Raw genomic sequence first — 20,136 nt, forward strand, 5'->3', positions numbered from 1 at the left:
GACATGAGGTCACTGTAGATTTGAGTTAGTCTTGAAGCCAGAAACCCAAAATGTGCAGTTTTAATAGTGGAAGAGTTGAAACTGACCTAAATTTAATTTAATTAAATGTAATACGGACCTAAAATTTAATACTGACCCAATTTAATACTGACCTAAAAAGCTCAGGTACCAAATCTCCCTTAAAAAAACCCAGCCAACCAACCTAAACCCCCAGTCTGCTTCAGGAAGTTCTCTGCCTCATGTTCCAAGGCAGACAAATTGTTTAAGGTCTTTCATATTCAGAATATGAACACAAACCAGAGAAATCCTCCCACAGATATTCCCACACAGACAGGACAATAAATCACCAGGAATTAGAGGCTGAAGGGCTGATAGCCCCTCTTGCTGCAAGGCAGATCAGCTGAATTGGAAGGGAATTCATAAGAGAAACAGTTTATGTAAAAATAAGCTATTTTTATTTCTTTCCCAGATACTGGACAATTCTCAGACATTGCTAGATGTCCTGAAGAAGGAAATGAGGGATCTTGGTAAAATCATTGATCCACAAAACACTTCATTAGGACAACGAATACGTCGACAAAAGCGTTCCTAAACTTCTTCAGCCTGGAATGTCCTGTTGGCCAGAGAGAGCTGCTTTGTGGTCCAAGGATGCCACCCTTAATAAAAGCCCTTGCCTTGCAGAAGTGAATTTACCTTCCAGATGTGCTTTGGTATTAGTCAGAAACCCACTAAAGCAGATCCTCCAATGCTACAGAGCAGGGTAGGCATTTATACAAAAATACCCTTCATTTTGAGCCCAGCCACGCTGTGGCACATCCCAGGAGTGCCCCAGCAGTGATGCTCCTGCCCTCAGGACTGCCCTCAGCCTGCTCTGCCTGGAGGCAGCTGGAGGAGCTGGGCAGGGATTAGAGGGGAAGCTGGGAAGTGCAGAGGAGTGCAGAATCACAGCTCCAAGGTGCAGCAGGATCACCAGGAGATGGAGGAGAGTCAGCAGCACCCCCACAGCCCCAAGCTGTGCTGCCCCCGGGGCTGCAGGCACAGTGTTAACTCACACAGAACCAGAGCAGTGTTTGAGCTGCAGGACAGTGTTGGCTTTAGCATTCCTCATGGATCCATAGGAGAACTAAGCCTGGGCTAGTTCAGACCCCTTGTTCCTAACTTGAGTAGAAAGCAGCTTTGCTTTACCTCCTGCAGTTTTGCAAGAAACAGAGCTGCCTTAAACTCTCCTGGGCATTTCTGCAGGGAGAGATGCTCACTGGGACCTTTTTTGATAGAAAAAGCTGTGCTGAAAACTCACCCCTTAAATCCAGCAGTCTCACATCTTCCCTCATTCTACACCAGTCTCAGCACCTTATTGTGAAGTATTTTATTAATGGGAGAAGCCTCAACACATGGAACTCCATGGTCCTTGTGTCATGTCCCAGGCAGATGCACTGCAGACACATCCTGCTCCTGGCAAGTCACACAGGCAGCAGATCTCAAATTAGCTTGGAATGGACAAGGAGGTGCAAAATGTTTCTTTGTGGCCCCCCAGCCAACATCTAAAACTACTGAGTAGCTCTTTATTTTTTTTTTTCATTATCTTTCCAAAAGTATTTAGGCACCCAGGGCAGAAGGGAACAGCTACAAGTAGGTATGTCCTAACATTTAATCCTGTGTTTTTCAGTAGGACAACCTTCCCTTGCTGCTCCAACAGACATCAAACCAAGTGCAAGGTATGCAGAGCATTTTCAGTTCACAGGGCAGTGTCACTTGAGCAGACATTCACAATCTAGAATAGACAAACCAGTAACCATCAAATTTAATCAAAGATAGCAGCCTGTTCCTTTGGATCACACCCCACTCATTCCATAAAGCCCAAAGAGGCCGGATCTGTTCTCACCACATCTCTTTTAATCCCAAAGTACAAATCACATTAGCAGCACTGCTCCATCTGTTCCAGAGTGCAATTTTGACCCTGAGTTTACAGTAGTAGAAAACTTGAATGGAAGATTCTAGCAGATTCCTTTGCATATTGGCTGCAATAAACAATTATAATAGAACTATAAAAATCCTAGAAAAAACAAAAAATAACCCACATTCCTTGTTCAAGTTCTGCAGAAGAATGGAGTGAAACTTCCCTCCTGTGCTTTGACTAGAAGAGCAGAGCAAGTGTGGCTTGAAGGAAGCAACCAAGAGAGATCAATCAGGTTTGGAACAAAGCAACAAGAGGAGCTGGCAATCTGGAGTACAACCAGCAACTCCCAGAGACTGGATACCAGAGTTGGGAAGGACAGACCAAAGCTATGGCCAATGTTTGGGAATCTTCAAGAGGCTGGAGGCAGTCTGGACATTTCTCTACTAACTGGTGCAAAAATAACATCTAAAGCTAAAGGCATTCATTGCTCTTCCCATCCCTCCCTCAGGGTGTTCAGTGAACTCCACAAGCATGTAACTGGCACATGAATTCCATGATGTTTCAGTGAAACCAGAGCTGGAAACATGCCAAGGACAAACCACGAACCTCCAGTGGTTTTCCAAACTGACACCCAATGTGTCAAATCACAGCCACGCTGTGAACCCACCTAACTGCCCAGTGCCCCACTCCAGAGCCATCCTCCACTGGGGAGAAGGGTTGCAAAAGCTGTCCAGACCCTGCACAGTGCCTGGACTCAGACAAGCACTGAGAAAAATCCGCATCCATCCCGGCATTACAGATGTCCTTCCCACACTTGCCTAACCGGCAGCTGATCTTGAACAAGGAACATGCAAGGCCACAGGCAGAATAAATCATACGCCTAGATGCAGTAATTCGGTCCCAAAATCCAGTGCAAATATTCTCCGGAGATGCCCGAGAGCACGTGGTCCATCCACCCTTGGCAGCAGGGTCCGGGAGAGCCGCGGTTCCCGTGCGGGCAGCGCTGCTGCAGCACCGCGGGGCAGCCTCAGAAATAGAGCGCGGGCTCGCTGCTGAAATCCGACACACCGCCCTTCTCCGCCGGGGTGAGCTGCGGGCAGAGCACAGGACATCGCGGTCAGAGCGGGCCAGAGGAGCCCCCTCAGCCCCGGATGGTGCCTTGGCACCCTGCCTGGGCTAACTGGGTGTGTTTGGTTAGTGCTCCCCTCCAAACGTGCCCCGGAGTGTCAGAACGTCCTGCAATGGTTTGGGTTGGAAGGGGTCTTAAAACCCACCTTGTTCCAACCTCCTGCCAGGGGCAGGGACACCTTCCACTATCCCAGGTCACTCCAAGGCCCGTCCAGCCTGGCCTCGGGACACTTCCAGGGATACAGGGAAGCCACTCTAAGCCAAGGCTTCACCACCATCACAGGGAACAATTTCTTCCCAATATCTAATCTAAATCTCTTTTAGTTTAAAACCGTTCCCCCTTGTCCCATCACCTGCCCATGTAACAAAAAAGAAAAAAAAGAAAAAAAAATCTCTGTTTTTTATAAGCCCTCTTTAGGCAATGGAAGGGGCTCTGAGATCTCCCTGAAACCTCCTCCAGGTGAGCACCCCCAGCTCTCCCAGCCTGGCTCCAGGCCTTGGAGCATCTCCATGGCCTCCACTGGACTTGTTCCAGCAGATCCATGTCTTTCCTGTGCTGAGCAGAGTGTGCCAGCTGCCTCGAGTCTCCTTCACACAGCCAGGGAGGGGCAGTGGGACGGTGTGATGGTCCCTTTGGGAGCAGTGACACAGCTCCCTGGGCAGGAACACAAACACAGGTGTGCAGGGAAAGGCACATCCTGTCCCATCCACTGCCTGGAACAACCCCCACCCCACAGGGGAGCACAAGAGTTGGTTATTTATAGCCTCACCATGACTTGGTTCCCCTGGGAATCAGCTTCCTTTGGGAGGGATCCCTCTGCAGCAGGACCCTCGTACTTCTGCTCCTGCCACTCGCTGAACTTCACGGAGTGCTTTGGGGTGTAGCTGGATAAATCTGCTGGAAGGACAAAGATAAGGTAAATATTCCTCATCACCCCAAAAAGAAGTGGGACAGGATCCCAGCAGGGACAGCCTGGAAGCTGCCCATCTGCAGCTCCCCGTTGACCTCCACTAGCATTTCCACCCATGTGGAATCCCTTAAGGGGCTGTGGGAAATGTGGGCACGGTGCCCACACAGTGCCTCACTCACCTGAGTTAGGTGTACTGGGATGCAAAGTGCTGTTTGGGCGTGGAATATGAAAGGTTCGAGATTTCTCCTCCATTTCAGAAGCGTGTCCTTCCTCCTCCTCATCCTCTTCTGCCAGGGAGCTCTCTGAGGGGTACTCAAACATCGTCTGCAAACTTGTCTCATTGAAAGAGATCTTCATCTGGGCAAGAGCAAAGAAGAATTATCAGGGAGAAGCACAAGAACTGACTGATCCCCACGCTGGCTCTGGCACAAGCCAGGGCTGCCCCCTGGTTTAAAGCAGCCACTGCAGACCCCCAGTCCCTCCCCAAGTGCCTTGGTGGATCTCTTGCCACACTGAGGGAAGCTCCAAAGGCAGAGCCAAATGGATGGGATGGAGACAGGAGGCCCAGGGGACTGGGGCACCTCTGTGCCCTCTGCCAGCACCTCACACTGACACCCAGCAGGAGCTGCCACCATGTCTCCCACAGGACAGACAAGCAGGAAAGCACCCTCATGTTGGAAAGGTGACATTGCTAATTCCTGGCAACTCCTTTGTGTATCCAAGCTCCAAGAAACAGGAATATCCATGATCAGGACTCCAGTCCTAGGAGGACATTCTGGCAAAGAGCTAATTAAGCTACACTAAACAGGGCTTAAAACCAGAAGTGAAAAGAAGGAAGCAGCTAAAGGAGAGATGGTAACAGGTGGTAGCAAACAGGGAAAATACTGGGCAAGGGGGAGGCCTTAAAGGTTCTGGTTTGAAACCAGTTTTATCCAGTATTGTCACTAATGACCTTTCCACCAAAACTGGGAGACTGAGAAATGAAAGTGACGCAAACACACGAGTTCATCAAGGGCTAACTGGAATTTTATGGCCATGAAGAAAACTGGAGAGCAAAACCACTAAAAATGGAATCAAGTTTAAGAGCAACCTTTGCCCTAAGAGAAGTTCACCACCTGTGAATAACTGAGGAAGAAAATTTGGGATTGGCTGCAGGACTGTAATCATCATTAGGATGCTGCTTAAATAAACCAGGAATGAAGGAAGACATTTCTGCTGGAAACAGGGACTGCCCAGCTCTCTCCTTTCTGTGCAAATGTGCTCATCCAAGCTGAAAAGGAAAGCTGAGGGAGGGGTTTGTTCCCCTGCAGCCCTGCCTGTCCCAATCATTGCCTTCCACTGTACTCCAGGGATCTGCTTACAGGTCACCTCAACAGCTGCACAGGAGATTCATTGGCAAAAACTTCACACCAGCAAAAGTGAAGGTGGAGAAAAAGCATAACAGCTCTTTGTAAGTACTCCAGAAAATAACCACCAAGGAGCACAGAACTGCTGATGCCAGCACACATCAGACAAATGAGGATAAGCTTGCCAGGAATAAGTTCATGCCAAAAGTAGGGAAGTATTTAGCCAACACAGATCAAGGTTCAGGAGCAGCTGTCTAAAAGCTTGTTGTGATCCCTTTACTTCTAAATACAATTAAAATTCAGCTAATAGGGTTATGAACAGAATGGAAAGGACATGGCAACTTGTGACAGGTGGCAGGAGCCCAATGGTTCTGGTCTCTCCAGATGCTGTGTATGACAGGCCAGGGGCAAGTGCAGCACATTTATCCCATGGTTCTGTCATACAGAAAATCCCCAGAGGGAAGTGGCACCTGGCCCCAAGCACCAATAGTGCCCAGGTGCACCCATTCCCTGTCACAGCAGTGGAAGGAGCACTGGAGTGGCATTATCAGGGGCTGCCAAAGTCACACCTGGATGTCCCCAAGGGCCAGAGCTGCCAGCAGGTCACAGTGCCACCTGTGCTGCCCATGCACAGGATCCCTGGAGCTCTGAAGGGACCAGAGCAGGACAGGGAGCATTTCACTGCTGCTTTTCAGCAAAGCAGCAAGGGAGCTTTGCTTGAATCTGGGTACCAGAGGGAGGAGCTGCAGCTCCTCCACACTGCCAAGCACAGCTGGAGCTGGAGCTGGAGCTACTCTGCCCCAGGGCAGGATGGACCTGGGACACAGGCTGGCTCCTTCCCCTGCCCCCAGGAGAAGGCAGGATGGAAACTGCATGGAGGGAACCAGCTGCCTTTCCCCATTCCCTGCCCCAGCAACCCCAAATGACACAGAGGGGAGAAGAGTGATTCTATTTCAGAGAAAAGGGACTGGAATGAAATGGTGCTGAAGCTGAGAGCATCCCAGTTGCTGCTCCCTGGATTTCCCATCCCTGCTGCTGACCTAGATGCTCCCTGATCCGAGCCAGGCTGTCACTGCTCACAATGTGGTGTCTGTCCTGTGGGGATGAGCCATGCTGCCAGGCACAAAGGCCAGCAGGGTGGAGGTGCCCAGGGCTCCTGGAAGCCCAGGAGCTACCCCAGAACCAGAAACTGCACGGAGGCCACTTAGCAGTGCTGCCAATGGCACTGAGGGGCAAGAAATACTTGGCTAAACACAGAAAACAAAGCACACAGGAGAGATATGCCCTGGGGTTAAGAATTTAAGCTTGGGAGATGGAACTAAATGTTCTTGGTTTTCTGCTATCCGGAGGAAATCTCTAAGACAAATGACTTTGAGTCCAGTTTGGGCCAAAGGTGCACACAGTGCTGGAGGAGAAAAGAGCCTCAGCAGGGAGCAAAACCAGAGAGTAGAACGGAGCAGAAACAGCCTGGAGACACCCACATCCCACACAGAACCCAGAGACAACACCAAACCCAGCAGCTCCCACTCTCCACAGCCAACTCAAGCAGGAGGCAAGGCTGGAGCCCCTGACACAGAGCAACCAGCCAGCCCTGGCACCCAGAGCACAGCTGGGGCCAACCTGCAAGGCTCACACAGGCAGGGGTGTGTGGCACGGGGGCACCGTGGCACAAGTTCCCCCAGAGCACACCGAGCTGCCCTGTGGCAATGCCAGCCCCTGCTCCCAGAGCCTGCACCAGGCAGAGCCCCAGGGTGCTGCAATAAAGCCCTGGGCACACCCAGGCAGAGCAAACACGAGGCACAGCCAGGCACTGGCACGGATGGACCCTGGGGCACCCAGTCAGCCCTGCCCATGGGGAGAGAGCCCAAACCCTGCTGTGGCAGCACCTGAGCTCCCCTCTCCAAGCACAAAAAGCTTTCAGGGAAGCACAAAGCAGCTCTGCTTGACCCAACAGAACAGAGAGGGTGAAGCATTCAGGCAAAACCAGGGAACACAGGGGCAGAGAAATGCTCTGAGTGGCTACAGAGCACAGCTGAGTGCTGTGTGCAAGGAACACAAGCAGCCTGAGCCCCAGGAACCAGCCAAAAAGGAAAACCAAGAGCCCAGTCATGGCACAGACAACAGGTTTGCACAGCCAGCAGTGCCTTGCCAGACCACAGGGACATTTATGGGAACACAAAAGGCAACAGGGGACGTTTCTTTAGAAGAAAAGCGTGTCCCAGCAGAGCCAAGCTCACTGGAGCCCAGCCAGAGGCTCTGCTCAGCCTGTCTCAGCACTGCTTCCCCTGCCTCTGCCCCAGCAGCAGCTGCCAGCTGTGGCAAGGAAGAATTTTGCACCCTTCAGCTGTGGATGTTTGCAGGGATTTGTCACTCTTTGCTCAGCTGGAGGCTTCACCCACAGCTGTGTCACAAACCAAGGGTCCAACCCAAACCCATATATACATATATATATAAATTTATATATAACTACTCTGCTCAGCAATCAGACACACTGGAAAGAGTAAATCAGGCTTTTCAGGAAATATTGTGCTGTTCAATCAATAGGTTCTTGTTGCCATAGCAAAAATCATTTATTTATTTGCTAGGATTTGAACTAGTAATGAGTAATATCCAGGAAAGAGAAGCCAGGGTAAACACTGCCCAACAAAGCATAAATCTGAGTAGTCATGCAGATCTCATTTAGAAAAGGGAAGTCAACCTTGTGTCAGGCTGTCAGGACTCAGGCTGCACCCAGACCAGCCACCAAAGAGCCCCCAAATACAGAGATTTATTAAAAACAAAAATAACCAATTTATAGAACCCAACCTACAACATGAGCAATGACAGTCAGCAGCCACCTCACCTCCAAAAGGGAGAGGAGAAAGTCTGCAAGGCAGTATCAATGACAGAGCAAAGACCCAACAGCTTCTCATGCACCAGGGACCTCTCTGGAAGTCTCCAGGGGTTATCCTGCATCCTCAGCTCCAGAAGGAATCTCCTTACTGTGGCTTTTCCCTTCTCTACCCATTATTACATTTGCTGCTTGGCTGATGAACCAAAGTAGGGTGTTTACACCTTTTAAACTGAAACCTCTTTGACAATCCAAATCCTCACCTTGTAACAGCCAGAAAAAAGTAACTGATCTAGGCATTAAATGAATAAAATCATCCTATAATTCTATTCCAGCAGGGAGAGTCTGAGTCAGCATTTGCTCCCCATCACACCAGCCCAGAACAGGGGGGCTGAGAAGGACTGAGCCCCTCTCCTCTCCCTGTGAGTGGTTCCCATGTCCCAAACCCAGAGCTCCAGCCAGAATTGCCATCCCTGCTCTGTCCTTGAGGAGGAGGATGGGATGGTGAGTGCTGAAGCACAAGCTGGGCTCCATCCCTGCCCTGTGCCACCCCACAGCACCTCCAGCACATCCCAACCCAGCAAGTGCCTCACCAGTTCTAAAGAGCTGGGCAGCACTGAGGGATCAAGACCTGTTCTCTTCATGTGCTGATTCTCCTGTCATCATCCTCTGGCCTCAATAATTCCCAAGTGACAAATCCAGGGACTGCACTGACTCCCAGGACATGCAGGGGCTGCCGGGTGTGATTTAAAGCAGCTTTTCACACCTGGTCTCCTACAGGATCACAGAATACCCTGAGCTGGGAGGGACTGAAGGGATCCCCCAGCCCAGCCCCTGTCCCTGCCCAGCCCCCCCACAACCCCACCCTGTCCATCCCTGGCAGCGCTGTCCAAAGGCTCCTGGAGCTCTGGCAGCCTCGGGGCCGTGCCCATTCCCTGGGCAGCCTGGGCAGTGCCAGCACCCTCTGGGGGAAGAACCTTGCCCTGAGCTCAGCCTGAGCTGCCCTGGCCCAGCCCCAGCCGTGCCCTGGCTCCTGTCCCTGGTCACCACAGACAAGAGATGTCTGTGTCTCTGTGTCACAAGATCAGTGTCTGTCTCTCCTCTTCCCCCACAAGGAAGTTGCCTCCTCTCAGCAGCACAGGAGGGCTTGGCTGGTGTCTGCAGGAAAGGTGGATGATCCAGCATGAACACAAAGCAGGGGTTGACATCTTTGAGAGATCAAGCACAGACAAAACGAGTGTTCTGAAGAACCTTGTGCTCCTGTGCCACCTCACATCGAGGAACATTTGCTGCTGCACTGGTTGGCTAAAGATTGGGTCAAGGAGGCACAAGACACCACCTGATACCTGAAACTGCAGCCAGCTGGGAGTGTCAGCAAGGCTGTGCACACAGAGCATCCCAGGGAGGGCTGCAGAGAGCTCCTGAGCAGGGCAGCAAAGCTCCTCGAGCTCCAAACCCATGGGGCTGGTGGGTGGAGGCTCAGGACCTGTACAAAGAGGAGGTTCTGACACAGAACAACCTCTAGCTGCCACAGACAGAGAGGGAAGGTCTCTGCACAGACAAAACTGCTTGTGAGACTGGAAACAGGGTAGAGGCAGAGATTTTATAGTGGACAAAGATCCCCAAGGGGTTTAACCTGCTCTTCCCATCTGACCAGTCCCACAGAGCAGCAGATTTAGTAAAAGGAGAAAGAAAAGCAGTTCATAAACTCCAAACATCTGCAGAGACCCTCAGTTTTTTCACAGCAGCCTGTAGTCAATGATCTAGACAGCTCCCATGAAAAGAAACTTTTAGATAAAAGATTTCTGGGGAAATGAGCCAATTTTTTGGAGTTAGCAATGAGCTTGTGTATGTGTCTGTGCTTGTCCTGAAAACACAGTCATGTGTAAGCCCAAATTGTTGAATAACTCCAGGCACAGACTGTGTGGGCAGCCTGAAATAGTACCCTGGGGACTGCAGAATCACCAGCACATCACCAAGGCATTTGCTATCATTCAGAAGATAAGAAGCCTTTGTGCCTCTAAAGCCTTTCCCTGACACAGAATAAAGGGTTTTTCCCTGACAAGTATCCCTAGGAACAGAGGAGCTCAAGGCCTGGTTCCTATATCAGATTAACCCTGTACTGCTATGGCTGAAGCACTCTAAGTATGCCCAGAAAACTGCAGATGGCAGCTCAGAAATGTACTTTTCTGTATAAGAAGAAGAGTTTTGGGGAACTGGAACTGTGACACCACAGAATCATTTGATCATGCTTTTCCAAGAAGTGTTTCCTGAGAGTAACACTGACTTTTGCCCAGCCATTAACTGCACCTCGGTGAGTTACTGAGTAGAGCTAACAGCACTAAAGATTTACAGCAGGAGCACGTCAGGGAAGCCCTGTGTGGCTGGCAAAGGAGACATTTCCTTCAGGATCACATCCCAGCTCCCAAGCCACAAGGCAAAACAAGAAAGTCTCCATTTACAAGGCAACCCACAAAGCCAGCTCTGTGTAATCAATATGCTGAAGCACATGGCAGATAGGAGCAATGCATGGAGATTCGAAATATTAAACTCCTTGTGCAAGACACGGGCAAGTTTCAAATTCCTGATGCGAGGTGACAGAGTAGGGACAGCCCCCAGAGCATGTGGGGCAGGTGGCTTGGTTAACTCTTCCCTTTGCTGTGCAGGACAAGGGGAGATTGCAGTGCCCACACAAGCACAGCTGGAGCCCCAGTGTGCCAGGGCACAGAGCAGCCATTCACCCTGGGAGCCCTTTATTCCTCCTCACATCTGCAGGCAGAAGAGCCAGAGCCATCCACAGCTTAACAAGCGATTCAAAAATTACTTACTTGGCCCCTAAGAACCGGACAAATCTCCCTACTTGAATGAAACAAATCTCATCTGAATGCACAAAGGGAGCAGGATAAGCAAGGTACAATTAGTGTCAAGACTTGATGTTCTTATAAAAACCACACAGAGCTCCCCAACAGCCCAGGATTTCACAGGCAGCTCTGAGCAGCCTATTTGTAGCCACAACGAGGTGCAGTGATGAAGCTGCCACCCATAAACATTTCTGTGCAACACAGACTGCCCAGAGCAGCTCACAAAAATACCTGGGTTTGGTGCTGGAATGGGACCCATGGAGCATCATTCCATGGAAACAGAGAGAGGCTGGGAGCAGAATTACTTCCCACCCTGTCAGGGAGCTCATTCAGGACCAAAGGCTCCCATGATGTGAACAGTATAACCTACATAACAGAGTTCATGTCTCTCTTGCCCTTGCTCTCTCTTTTAACATGCACAAGGAACTTCCTTGAGAGAAGCAAGTGCAGCAGGTTCACCAGGAGCCTCAGGGATGTGCCCTCAGAGCTGCATTTTCAGCAGCTGCAAGCGACACAATTTCCCTACACACACACAAGTGTTTTGTCTGAGATATTTCCTACATTCTAATGCCCACAAAGCAGCAGCTCCATCCTGCCAGGTTCCCAAGATCATCCGAAGGGCACTTCTCGGAAAACATCAGCCTCGAGTTCCTCCAGCCCAGATTTTCCCAGGATGTTTGTGAAGTCACTCCGTGTGATACAGACACTCCATGTGACTCTTCCTACACAAACTGGCAAACAGGGATATCCTCCCAGCCCCACGGACTGCTGCAGTCACTGGAAGAGCCTGGGTTGTAAGTAGGTTTTAAATTCAGGTTTCACTTAGAGGGGTATGAGCACAACCCCTGAGGTGAAGGAGATGCTGCTGCAGCAGCTCTTACCCAGATTTCCTTTCCTGCCACTGCACCCAGAAACTAAATATTTTCATTTTCCCTACTGTTCCCCACACATAACACAGACCAGCAGGACTCCTGCCCCAGCCACCCCAATGTCCTTCCTCTGCTCTTCTCAAAACACCATGACCAAATAATGGAAAAACCAGAGTGGAAAGGAAAACCCAAACCTGAAACAAACTGAAACCTTGAGATGGAGAGAAATTATAAACCATCTCCAATCTGGTCCACAGATTAGGCAAACTGATTAAGAAAACGTTAACTGTAATCCTTGTGATTAGAGTTCAGAGCACAAAGTACTTCAAATCTCCTCCTGAGCTTTGGGGCAGGCTGAGCCCTGGGCATGTCCTAACCAGCTTCAAAGCCAGGCTTGGCTCTGATTTGCGTAAGAGTTTCTATTTTAGCCCTTCTGTCCATTCCTGCAGTGCTGACAGCAGCAGGCAGGACATGGGGGCAAGAGAACCAGGGGAATAGGGACCAGCTCAGACTGTCACTGCAGCATGAGGAGCTTGGGAGTGGTGAGGCCATGCAGAGCCTCAGTCACAGAAAGTTTCCCACTACAGAGATGAGATGAGATAAATCTGACTCAGACTGTGCCAGGGTTTCATACAACAAAGTCTCAGCACTTCAAGGTGCTGGCATGTAGTGGGGAAACAAAAAACCACCCACTGCCCCACTGACAGCCTCGGGGGCAGCTTGTGAAGTGGTTTAAAAGCTGTAACTGCAGCTAATTCTGATTTCCAGGCTTCAGCCATCAACATCACAGAAAAAATAATCAGTGGAATTAGCAAAGGGCAGGAAAATGGCCTTGTCTGGGTGAAAGAGCCTGCTGCCATCTGACAGCTAATGGAGATCATCTCCGCAGGGGAGGGGCCGCACTTCATCATCCAAGACACTTGTTTCCTGAGCATGACTTATCACTGCTGACCTCATCTCCTAAAAATGCAATACATCCATGTCAGATACTGCCGTGGCCCCTCCTTAAAGGTGGCAGATGAATCTGCCCCAGCAGAGCACAGCCAGAGACAGAAAATAGAACAGGAACATGCTGTTCTCCAAGAGCTAAAGAACACAAATCTCTGCCCTGACCCCTCAAAACACAGGGATGACATCATCAAAGGAGTTCTTGCAGAGAGATTTCTTCTTCACTACTAAATTAATTTACTTGTGTTATGGTTAATTTACTTGTGTTATACATTGCAAAAAAAACCCAAAAACTTCAGGCAGCCACCAGTATTTAGACTCCACACTGTGCAGACTTGCTCCAAACAGGTCTGGGCAGCAGCTGGAAATGTTGATCCCTGCCAACATCCCAAACCTACACCTGGTTCTCACAGGAGACCATCTCCAGCAGAACTGAACAGATGGAAAACTACAGAGCAGGAAGTTCAGCAGGTTAGACCAACAAAGCTGCTGCCCATGATCAAAACTGAGGGGTATTTAAACTAATCTTTTAACAGACTTTTAAGTGGGAATTTGGAAGCCACATTCAGGCTTTACGCAGGTCAAAAGATTAGGACATGGACCATGCTAAAGTTTGTGTAAGATGGAACTTTTTGAAGTTCAGCTGAACATCTTTGAAGACAATTTAGAAGCTTTACACTCCAACTGCTTGGATCCCAGCAGCCTTGTTCCCGTAATCCCTGCTCACACCAGGCTGTGACTCGCCTGCCAGCACACGGCAAACTGCCAGCTGTGACAAGCACAAAACATTAAATCCATCAACAACCTGATGTCTGCTGGCTCTCAGGTCCTGTTATTCACAGGACTTTGGCTGGCCTGGCCAGAATTCATTCACCTTCCCTGCAGGATCTCCAGGAGGCACCGGATCCTGGAGAGGAAAACACTCAGGATGCTCTGCAGGAGCGGCACACTGAAGGAGCAGGGCCAGGGCAGAGTCCAGCCTCCAACCAGAGGAGAGCCTGAGCCCAAAGCCAGTGACTGATCATGGGGAGCCCAGCTGGCCCTGCAGTGCTCTGTCCTTGCCCAGCTCTCACCCCACACACCAGCCACATGTTCTGCAGAAACCCAGATTTCTATCTCAACAACAACTTTATTGGACGTTATTCTGGCAGGTAACCAAACCACCACTGACTCTTGTCAGCCCAGATGAGCAAGATTTTATCCTGTGAGATCCCAAAGATCCACATCCTGCAGCAAAGCCTTCCCTTCCTCCTGGCACTGCTGACATGCCTCTATTTCTCTGCAATAACAGAGTACAAAGAGGAGCCCTGAGCAGAGGTCACCAACAGTGGGCTGCATCCTCTGCCCCGCTCCCAGTTTAGAATAAAGGTCAGTAGGTCTCTTTCCACCCCTGCACATGTATCCTGTCCTCTCTGAGAGCTCAGCCAGCTCCTCCAGCAGCTGCCCAGCAGCTCCTGGCACATCCCTTTGGAGCCACAAACACACTTCTCAGACTGATCCCACCCACAGTGCTTTATCTGAACTGCTGGTGGTACTGCCTGGAGAGATCTCAAAACAGCCCCAGAGCAGATGAACAGCCCTGAAGGCACCTGAACCCCTGCAGGAGCAGAGCAGCTCCTGCTCATCCATCCCCCAGGGTGAGCAGGGCTGGGGCTCTGCCCTCCACCTGCAGACCCTGATGTGTCCCATCCCACACAGCCCCACACTGACCTTCACAGCTCCTGTCCCACCACAGCAGCTCCACAACAGAGCTGGGAACAGATTTTGTATTTCCAATACATCATCTTCCTCTGCCTCACCAAGCTCCAGCTCCAACCCCCAAAGTAACAGCTGCTTCACATATCTGAAGGTCTGGAAGGAGCAATCAAGTTGTTTATCCTGAAAGGCCTTGAAGCAGCAGCATCCCCCAGGCCACAGCAAAGTCACAAGTCCCACAGCCACTGCCAGCAGCCAGGAGCAGGGGCTGGAGCTCCCTCTGTGCAGGGCAGGCTGGAGCCCAGCCTGTCCCAGCCACCCTCCCAAAAAGCCACGGAGGATGTGCATCAGGGGACTCAGACCACAGCAGCTCCACTTTGCTGGCACTGCTACCACAGTCAGGCAATCAGTGGCCACATATGGGGATGGAAAAGGGAGGCTGACTTTCTACATTTGAAGAAAAACACCATTTGCATCTCAGAGAACAGAGGGGTGCAACTGGCAGGGCTGACACCCTCCTTCCTAATAAATCATTACCCCTGACTGCAAGACAGCCACTGATCCAGAGCATTTCCAGACTCTGCTGACCTGCTGTTTATCTCTCAGATTCCAGCTGGGCACCAGCAAACAGTTAAACTTTTCCAAGTTCTTGAAGTTTCACTAAACACTACTTTTCTTGAGTATGGAGCATAATTAAAGATCTTTTAAAAGCAAGGTTTGGAAAGGAAGATGCTTGGCACAAGAGGAGCTTGTTCGCCCCAAAAGACACAGGAGCTGCTCACTAAAACCAGCATCAGGTTTTGACACCCCAAAAAAGAAAGAGAATTGGTTTTAACAAACAACTCCAGCTCCTGCTCACAAGAACAGTCTGTTTCTGCCCAATTCAGGCCAAAATCAAGTTTCTGAAAACCCCGACACAGCTACAAAACAGAACTCTTGTTTTTGGCTGGTTGTCTTGGAGACACAGAGTGATCTCTTGGGAAGAAACCAAGGAATGCATCTTAATACGAGCTCCTTCCTTTTCAGGCATCAACACTCAGCCTTATTACCCAGAGTACAGCCACAAACATCCTCTAGGTCAAGAGTAAACAGAAATCTTTCCATTTGTCCCCCATCAGCATCTTCTAGACCCTGGCTACAAAGTCATACTCTGTGCTTGACTGAGCAGGAAGGAACTGAAAGAAAAATGGGTGTTTCTCCCATACCACATTTAACTTCACCCAGAAACTTGCGTCTTGACTACGTTCCTTCAGCTCCATCTTATTTTTCAAAGGATCCCTATTTGCTTGAGCTTCCTGAGTTCTGCAAATATAACATGCAGTTTCTCCTTTGCCTTTTAATCTCTCTCCTCTCAGAAACCAAATGTTTGCACAAGTTCTCCTGCAGGATGACGCCACACACAGTTCTTAGGGCACAGCTGTGTGTGCACCTTGCAGTGTTGGGCACCTCAGCTGCACAGCAGGGCAGCTAATGCTGTTAAGCTGATAAGAACAGGGGCAGAGAAGCTCCATGACCTGCCCAATGTCACACAAATCCACCACTGACACACAAAACAGTAGTTAACCAATATCACATGATATTTTAGGCTGGGAAAGGTCCTCTGGAGGTCTCTAGCCCAAATTCCTCCCTTAAGCAAGACTGACCTGCCAGTTGCTCAAAGCTTTCCCCTGGCAAGTTTCAGACAGCTCCAAGGCTGGACATGCCACGACTTCTCTGGGTTTGACCAACCAAAAAACAATTCAGTCACTGCAGTGGACTTGGGCTCATCTCCCTCCTGCCTTTTTGTGCTGTTAAGGATACCTTCCACTGGGCACCACTTAACTGTTTTTACTTGAGGCTTTGTTCTTTGTGCCTCAACAGCATCCCCTGCTCAGAAAAATCAGCTCCTCAGCTCCATGAGAAGTAAGGGTTACCCAAATATGACCATCCCACAAGATTCTCTCTGTCCTCTGCTCTATCCTAAGAGCACTCACAACTGTAACATGCTGCATTAATATTTTCACCATTTATACCACACACCTGATTTGGTATAAATCAAATTAACACCCCAAATTGAACCTGAACAGAGCCAAAACAGCTGCAATGAGTGCAAGCCAGCAGGTGTTTAGGCAGCAGAACAACTCCAGTCTGACCAAGCACTTCCCTGTAGGAAAACAAGGAAAAACTTCAGGAGCACTGAGCAAGAATCAACACTCCTGCTCATTTGCTTGTTCTGTCTCTCAAGGTGCTCCAGACCTGCTCCCTGCATTAGTCACCATCAAATTACCACAGGCTGCATGTGCTTAGGGAGGAATTTGACAGCGTTAAGCCAGGGAAGCAGCACTCCCTGCCTCCCTTCAAATGAGATGCGTCCTGCTCAAAGGATTGCCTCAAATTATAATGCTCAGTGCCTCAGGCACCCACGTGCATTCAGTCCCTCAGTTATCTATTTGGATTTGGCTAACGGAAATGTCCAACAACAATTCCCACTATGGAAAAACATGTCACATCACAGCCCTAAAAGTCGGGATCTGCCACCTCAGTGTGCTGCTTTCAGAGCCCAACAACTCTCCTCACTCCTCTTGTCATGTCCAGATGCATTTCAGCAAGCTCTACAAAGTTTAATTTTCAATTTAGGGTTCACAAGGATCTATGTTACTCCCCAAGCCGTGAGAAAATCTGGCATTCACTCACTCCAAAGGCATTTGGAGCAATCAGCATCTCCTGGATCTTCAGAGCTATAGCTGCACATTCAGAAGGAGCAGGTGGTATAATCCTATCAATGGGAGTTAAGTCCTTGCTGATCTCTTTCTGACTAATCGAGACCTAATTCTTGAGCCTCTATCAATAGATCACTAATTCGGGGAAGACACCACGGGCAACATGTCCAACCCCTCAGACACAGCGAGCAGAGCAGAGCACAAGGGCAAGCCCATAGCTGCTCCAACCACGCAGCTCCCCCTGATTTCCTAAATTCCTGAAATACTTTACTTTCCATTATCGTATCTCCAAGAAGGGCTGGGGTGGGAGAGGCCCTGCAGCTGTCACAGGGCATATCCCACCCTCAGCTGCTTTGTGGGACAGTCCCCAGTGTCCCCTCCCTGAGGGCAAATTCTGTTTAATACACCAAGTCCCATCTCCCAGCTCTGGTCCTCAGGCTCCCTTTAAAGTTCCAGGAGACAGCAAAAGCAAACAAGACACTGGACTTGCAGCGTTGCAAACTCTCCTAATATTGGATACCATGAGAAACATTAATCTCTGGTTCCTTCATCACCATTCTGAAATGTCCTTTCCATCAGTGTGGTGGAGTTCCACCTTCCCTCTCCTGTTTTCCAGTCCGTTTTACCCCCTGCTTCAACCCCCTCTGCGGGCAGCCTCTGGCTCCCACAAGGGGCAAACACGCTGCCCTGTTCCCAGCAGTGCCTCATGAGCAGCCAGACCCAAAGCAGCCCGGGGACACTTCCAGCCTGGCCGCTGAGCACAGAGCTGCCCGGTTACCTTCTTGCGGCGTGAGCCCGTCTTGCTCATGCAGGACCTCTCCAGGGACAGGTACCCTCCGATCACTTCGATCTCGTTCACCGTGGGGTAGCGCTTTTTATGGGATATCCCCACTTGAGGCCCATCAGCGTTCTCCACGGCTTTGCCTCTTCCTTTGCTCTCCTCCTCCTCCTCCTCTTCCTCCCGCTGCGGCCTTCCGCTGGCATCGGGGACAGCCCGCAGCCCTGGGGCCACGGGCTTCCTTTTGGGCACGACAGTGAAGGTGCTGCCTCCCCTCTGCTGGGGGGCAGAGTGCGGTCTGTAGAGGGGCACAGCGGAAAACTCCATCTCCAGGTCGGGGCCAGCTCCCCCGGGCTGATCCGCCAAGCTCCCCGTCCTCGCAGCCGGGCCAGCCCCACTGTCCGGCTCCACAATGTCATCGATGTAAGTCACAGGTACCAGAGGATCCAGAGGCGCCGCTGGGGAAGTGATGGGCTCTTCCTGCTCGGGGGCGGGAGCCCTCGGGGCCTCCGGGGGTGCCTTCTCCTCCGAGGGCGGTGGCGGTGGCCCTGGCCTGGCAATCTGCGCCGGCGGCCGAGCCGGGCTGCCCTCCCGGCGGGGAACGAACACGAAGGAATTGCGTGAATTCAGGCGCAGCTTGGCCAGAGCCTGTGCCTGCAGGTCGTGGGCTGGGATGGCCGCCAGGTCGGGTTTGGGGGCCGGGAGGATTTCGAAGGAGCCCCCGGCCCGGGGGGCTGAGGCGGAGAGCGGCCGAACGGCGCCGGTGGCACTGGGGGCCGGACTGGCACTGGGCAGGGGCGACACGGCCACCTCGGCCTCCTCCGGCTTTGGCCTCCTGGCGTTGGCTCTGGCATGGGAAGGGCTGGTGGATGGCACTGGTGGCCCCTTGGGCGTTGAGGGGCGGCCGGCGGGGACAGCGCCGGGCTCGGGGACGCGGGCGCTGGGGAGCTGCCCCCGGGGTGTGACCGTGAAGGAGTTGGAGCTGATCTTGTGGAGGAAGCAGTTGGCCTGAGGGGCCGCAGCCTTGGGGGCGGCTGGGGCCGCCTGGGGGGCTGCAGCCCGGGGGGCAGCCGGGGCGGGCTGGGGGGCTGCGGGCTCGGGGGTGAAAGCCCGGGGGGAAGCCGGGGTGGGCTGAGGGGACACGGGCTGTGGGGTGACAACCCGGGGCGGTGGTGCGGGCTGGGGGGACACGGGCTGTGGGGTGACAGGCCGGGGAGGTGCCGTGGGCTGGGGGGTGACAGCCCGGGGGGAAACCGTGGGCGGGGGAGTGACAACCCGTGGAGGGGCCGTGGGCGGGGGGTGACAGCCCGGGGGAAGCCGGCGGCAGGACTGTGGGCTGGGAGGCCACCGGCACCGCGGGAGGGGTGGCAGCCCGGGCAGGAGCCGGGAGCGGCGGAGGGGTGGCCGGGACAGCCGGCGGAGATGCCGGTCCCGCCTTTGGCGCCGGAGCCCGGGGGAAGCCGGGCCCCTTCTGGAGCGGCGCGGGGGCGCGGGGGGAGCCGGGTCCCGCGGGCGGAGCGGGCGGCGCGGCCCGGGCAGCGCCCGGTCCCACCTGCGGCGGAGCCGCGGCCCCGCCGGTCCCGGGCAGCGCGTCCCCAACGCGGCGACGGCGGCCCCGCGGCCGCTGCCCGAACTTCTCCAGGAGGCGGCTGACGGTGCCCGGCTCGGCCGCCTCGGGCGGCTCCGGCGGCTCGGCCGTCTCGTAGATGACGACCTGGTCGGCGCGGATCTCGGCGAGCGCGGCGCCGCGCCGGGCCAGCAGCTCCCGCAGCGGGTCGGCGCCGGCCGGGTCCCGGCGGCGGGCGGGCGGCGCATCCCCCGCGGCGAAGCAGGCGGCGGGGTCGGCGCGGGACTCGATGATGAGGATGTTGTCGGCGCGGATGGTGCGGATGCCGGGCACGGCGCTGTACAGCTCCAGCAGCTGCTGCAGCGGCCGCGCCGCGCCGCCGGGCCCGGGCCGCCCCTGCCGCAGCCGGCGCCGCTCGCTCTCCAGCCGCATGAAGGGGTTCTCGCGGAGCGGGCCCAGGCTCTCCGCCACCACCAGCCGCTCCCCGGCCGGGGGTCGGGCTCGCCGCCCGCCCCGGCCAGCTTGCCCGCTTGCGCTCCAGGATCTCCCGCTGCCAGGCGGGCGCTGCCCGCGGCCCGGCGCCGAGCGGCGGCTCCGCGCTGCTCAT

At 52.7% G+C, this 20,136-nt stretch overlaps 1 protein-coding gene across 1 annotated transcript; it reads right to left on the reverse strand.

Moving 5' to 3' along the window:
* Positions 1-339: 339 nt before the first annotated feature.
* On the reverse strand, positions 340-20,136 carry TPRN (taperin). The gene is made up of 6 exons (XM_030961753.1): positions 20,056-20,136; positions 19,597-19,886; positions 17,963-19,514; positions 4,116-4,293; positions 3,796-3,923; positions 340-2,987 (listed from the first exon to the last, which is right to left on the reverse strand). The coding sequence occupies exons 1-6, from the start codon at positions 20,134-20,136 to the stop codon at positions 2,925-2,927; spliced, it is 2,292 nt and encodes a 763-aa protein (XP_030817613.1). The 3' UTR covers positions 340-2,924.

This window comes from Camarhynchus parvulus, chromosome 17 (genome assembly GCF_901933205.1).
Source record: "Camarhynchus parvulus chromosome 17, STF_HiC, whole genome shotgun sequence".
In the NCBI taxonomy this organism is placed as follows: domain Eukaryota; kingdom Metazoa; phylum Chordata; class Aves; order Passeriformes; family Thraupidae; genus Camarhynchus; species Camarhynchus parvulus.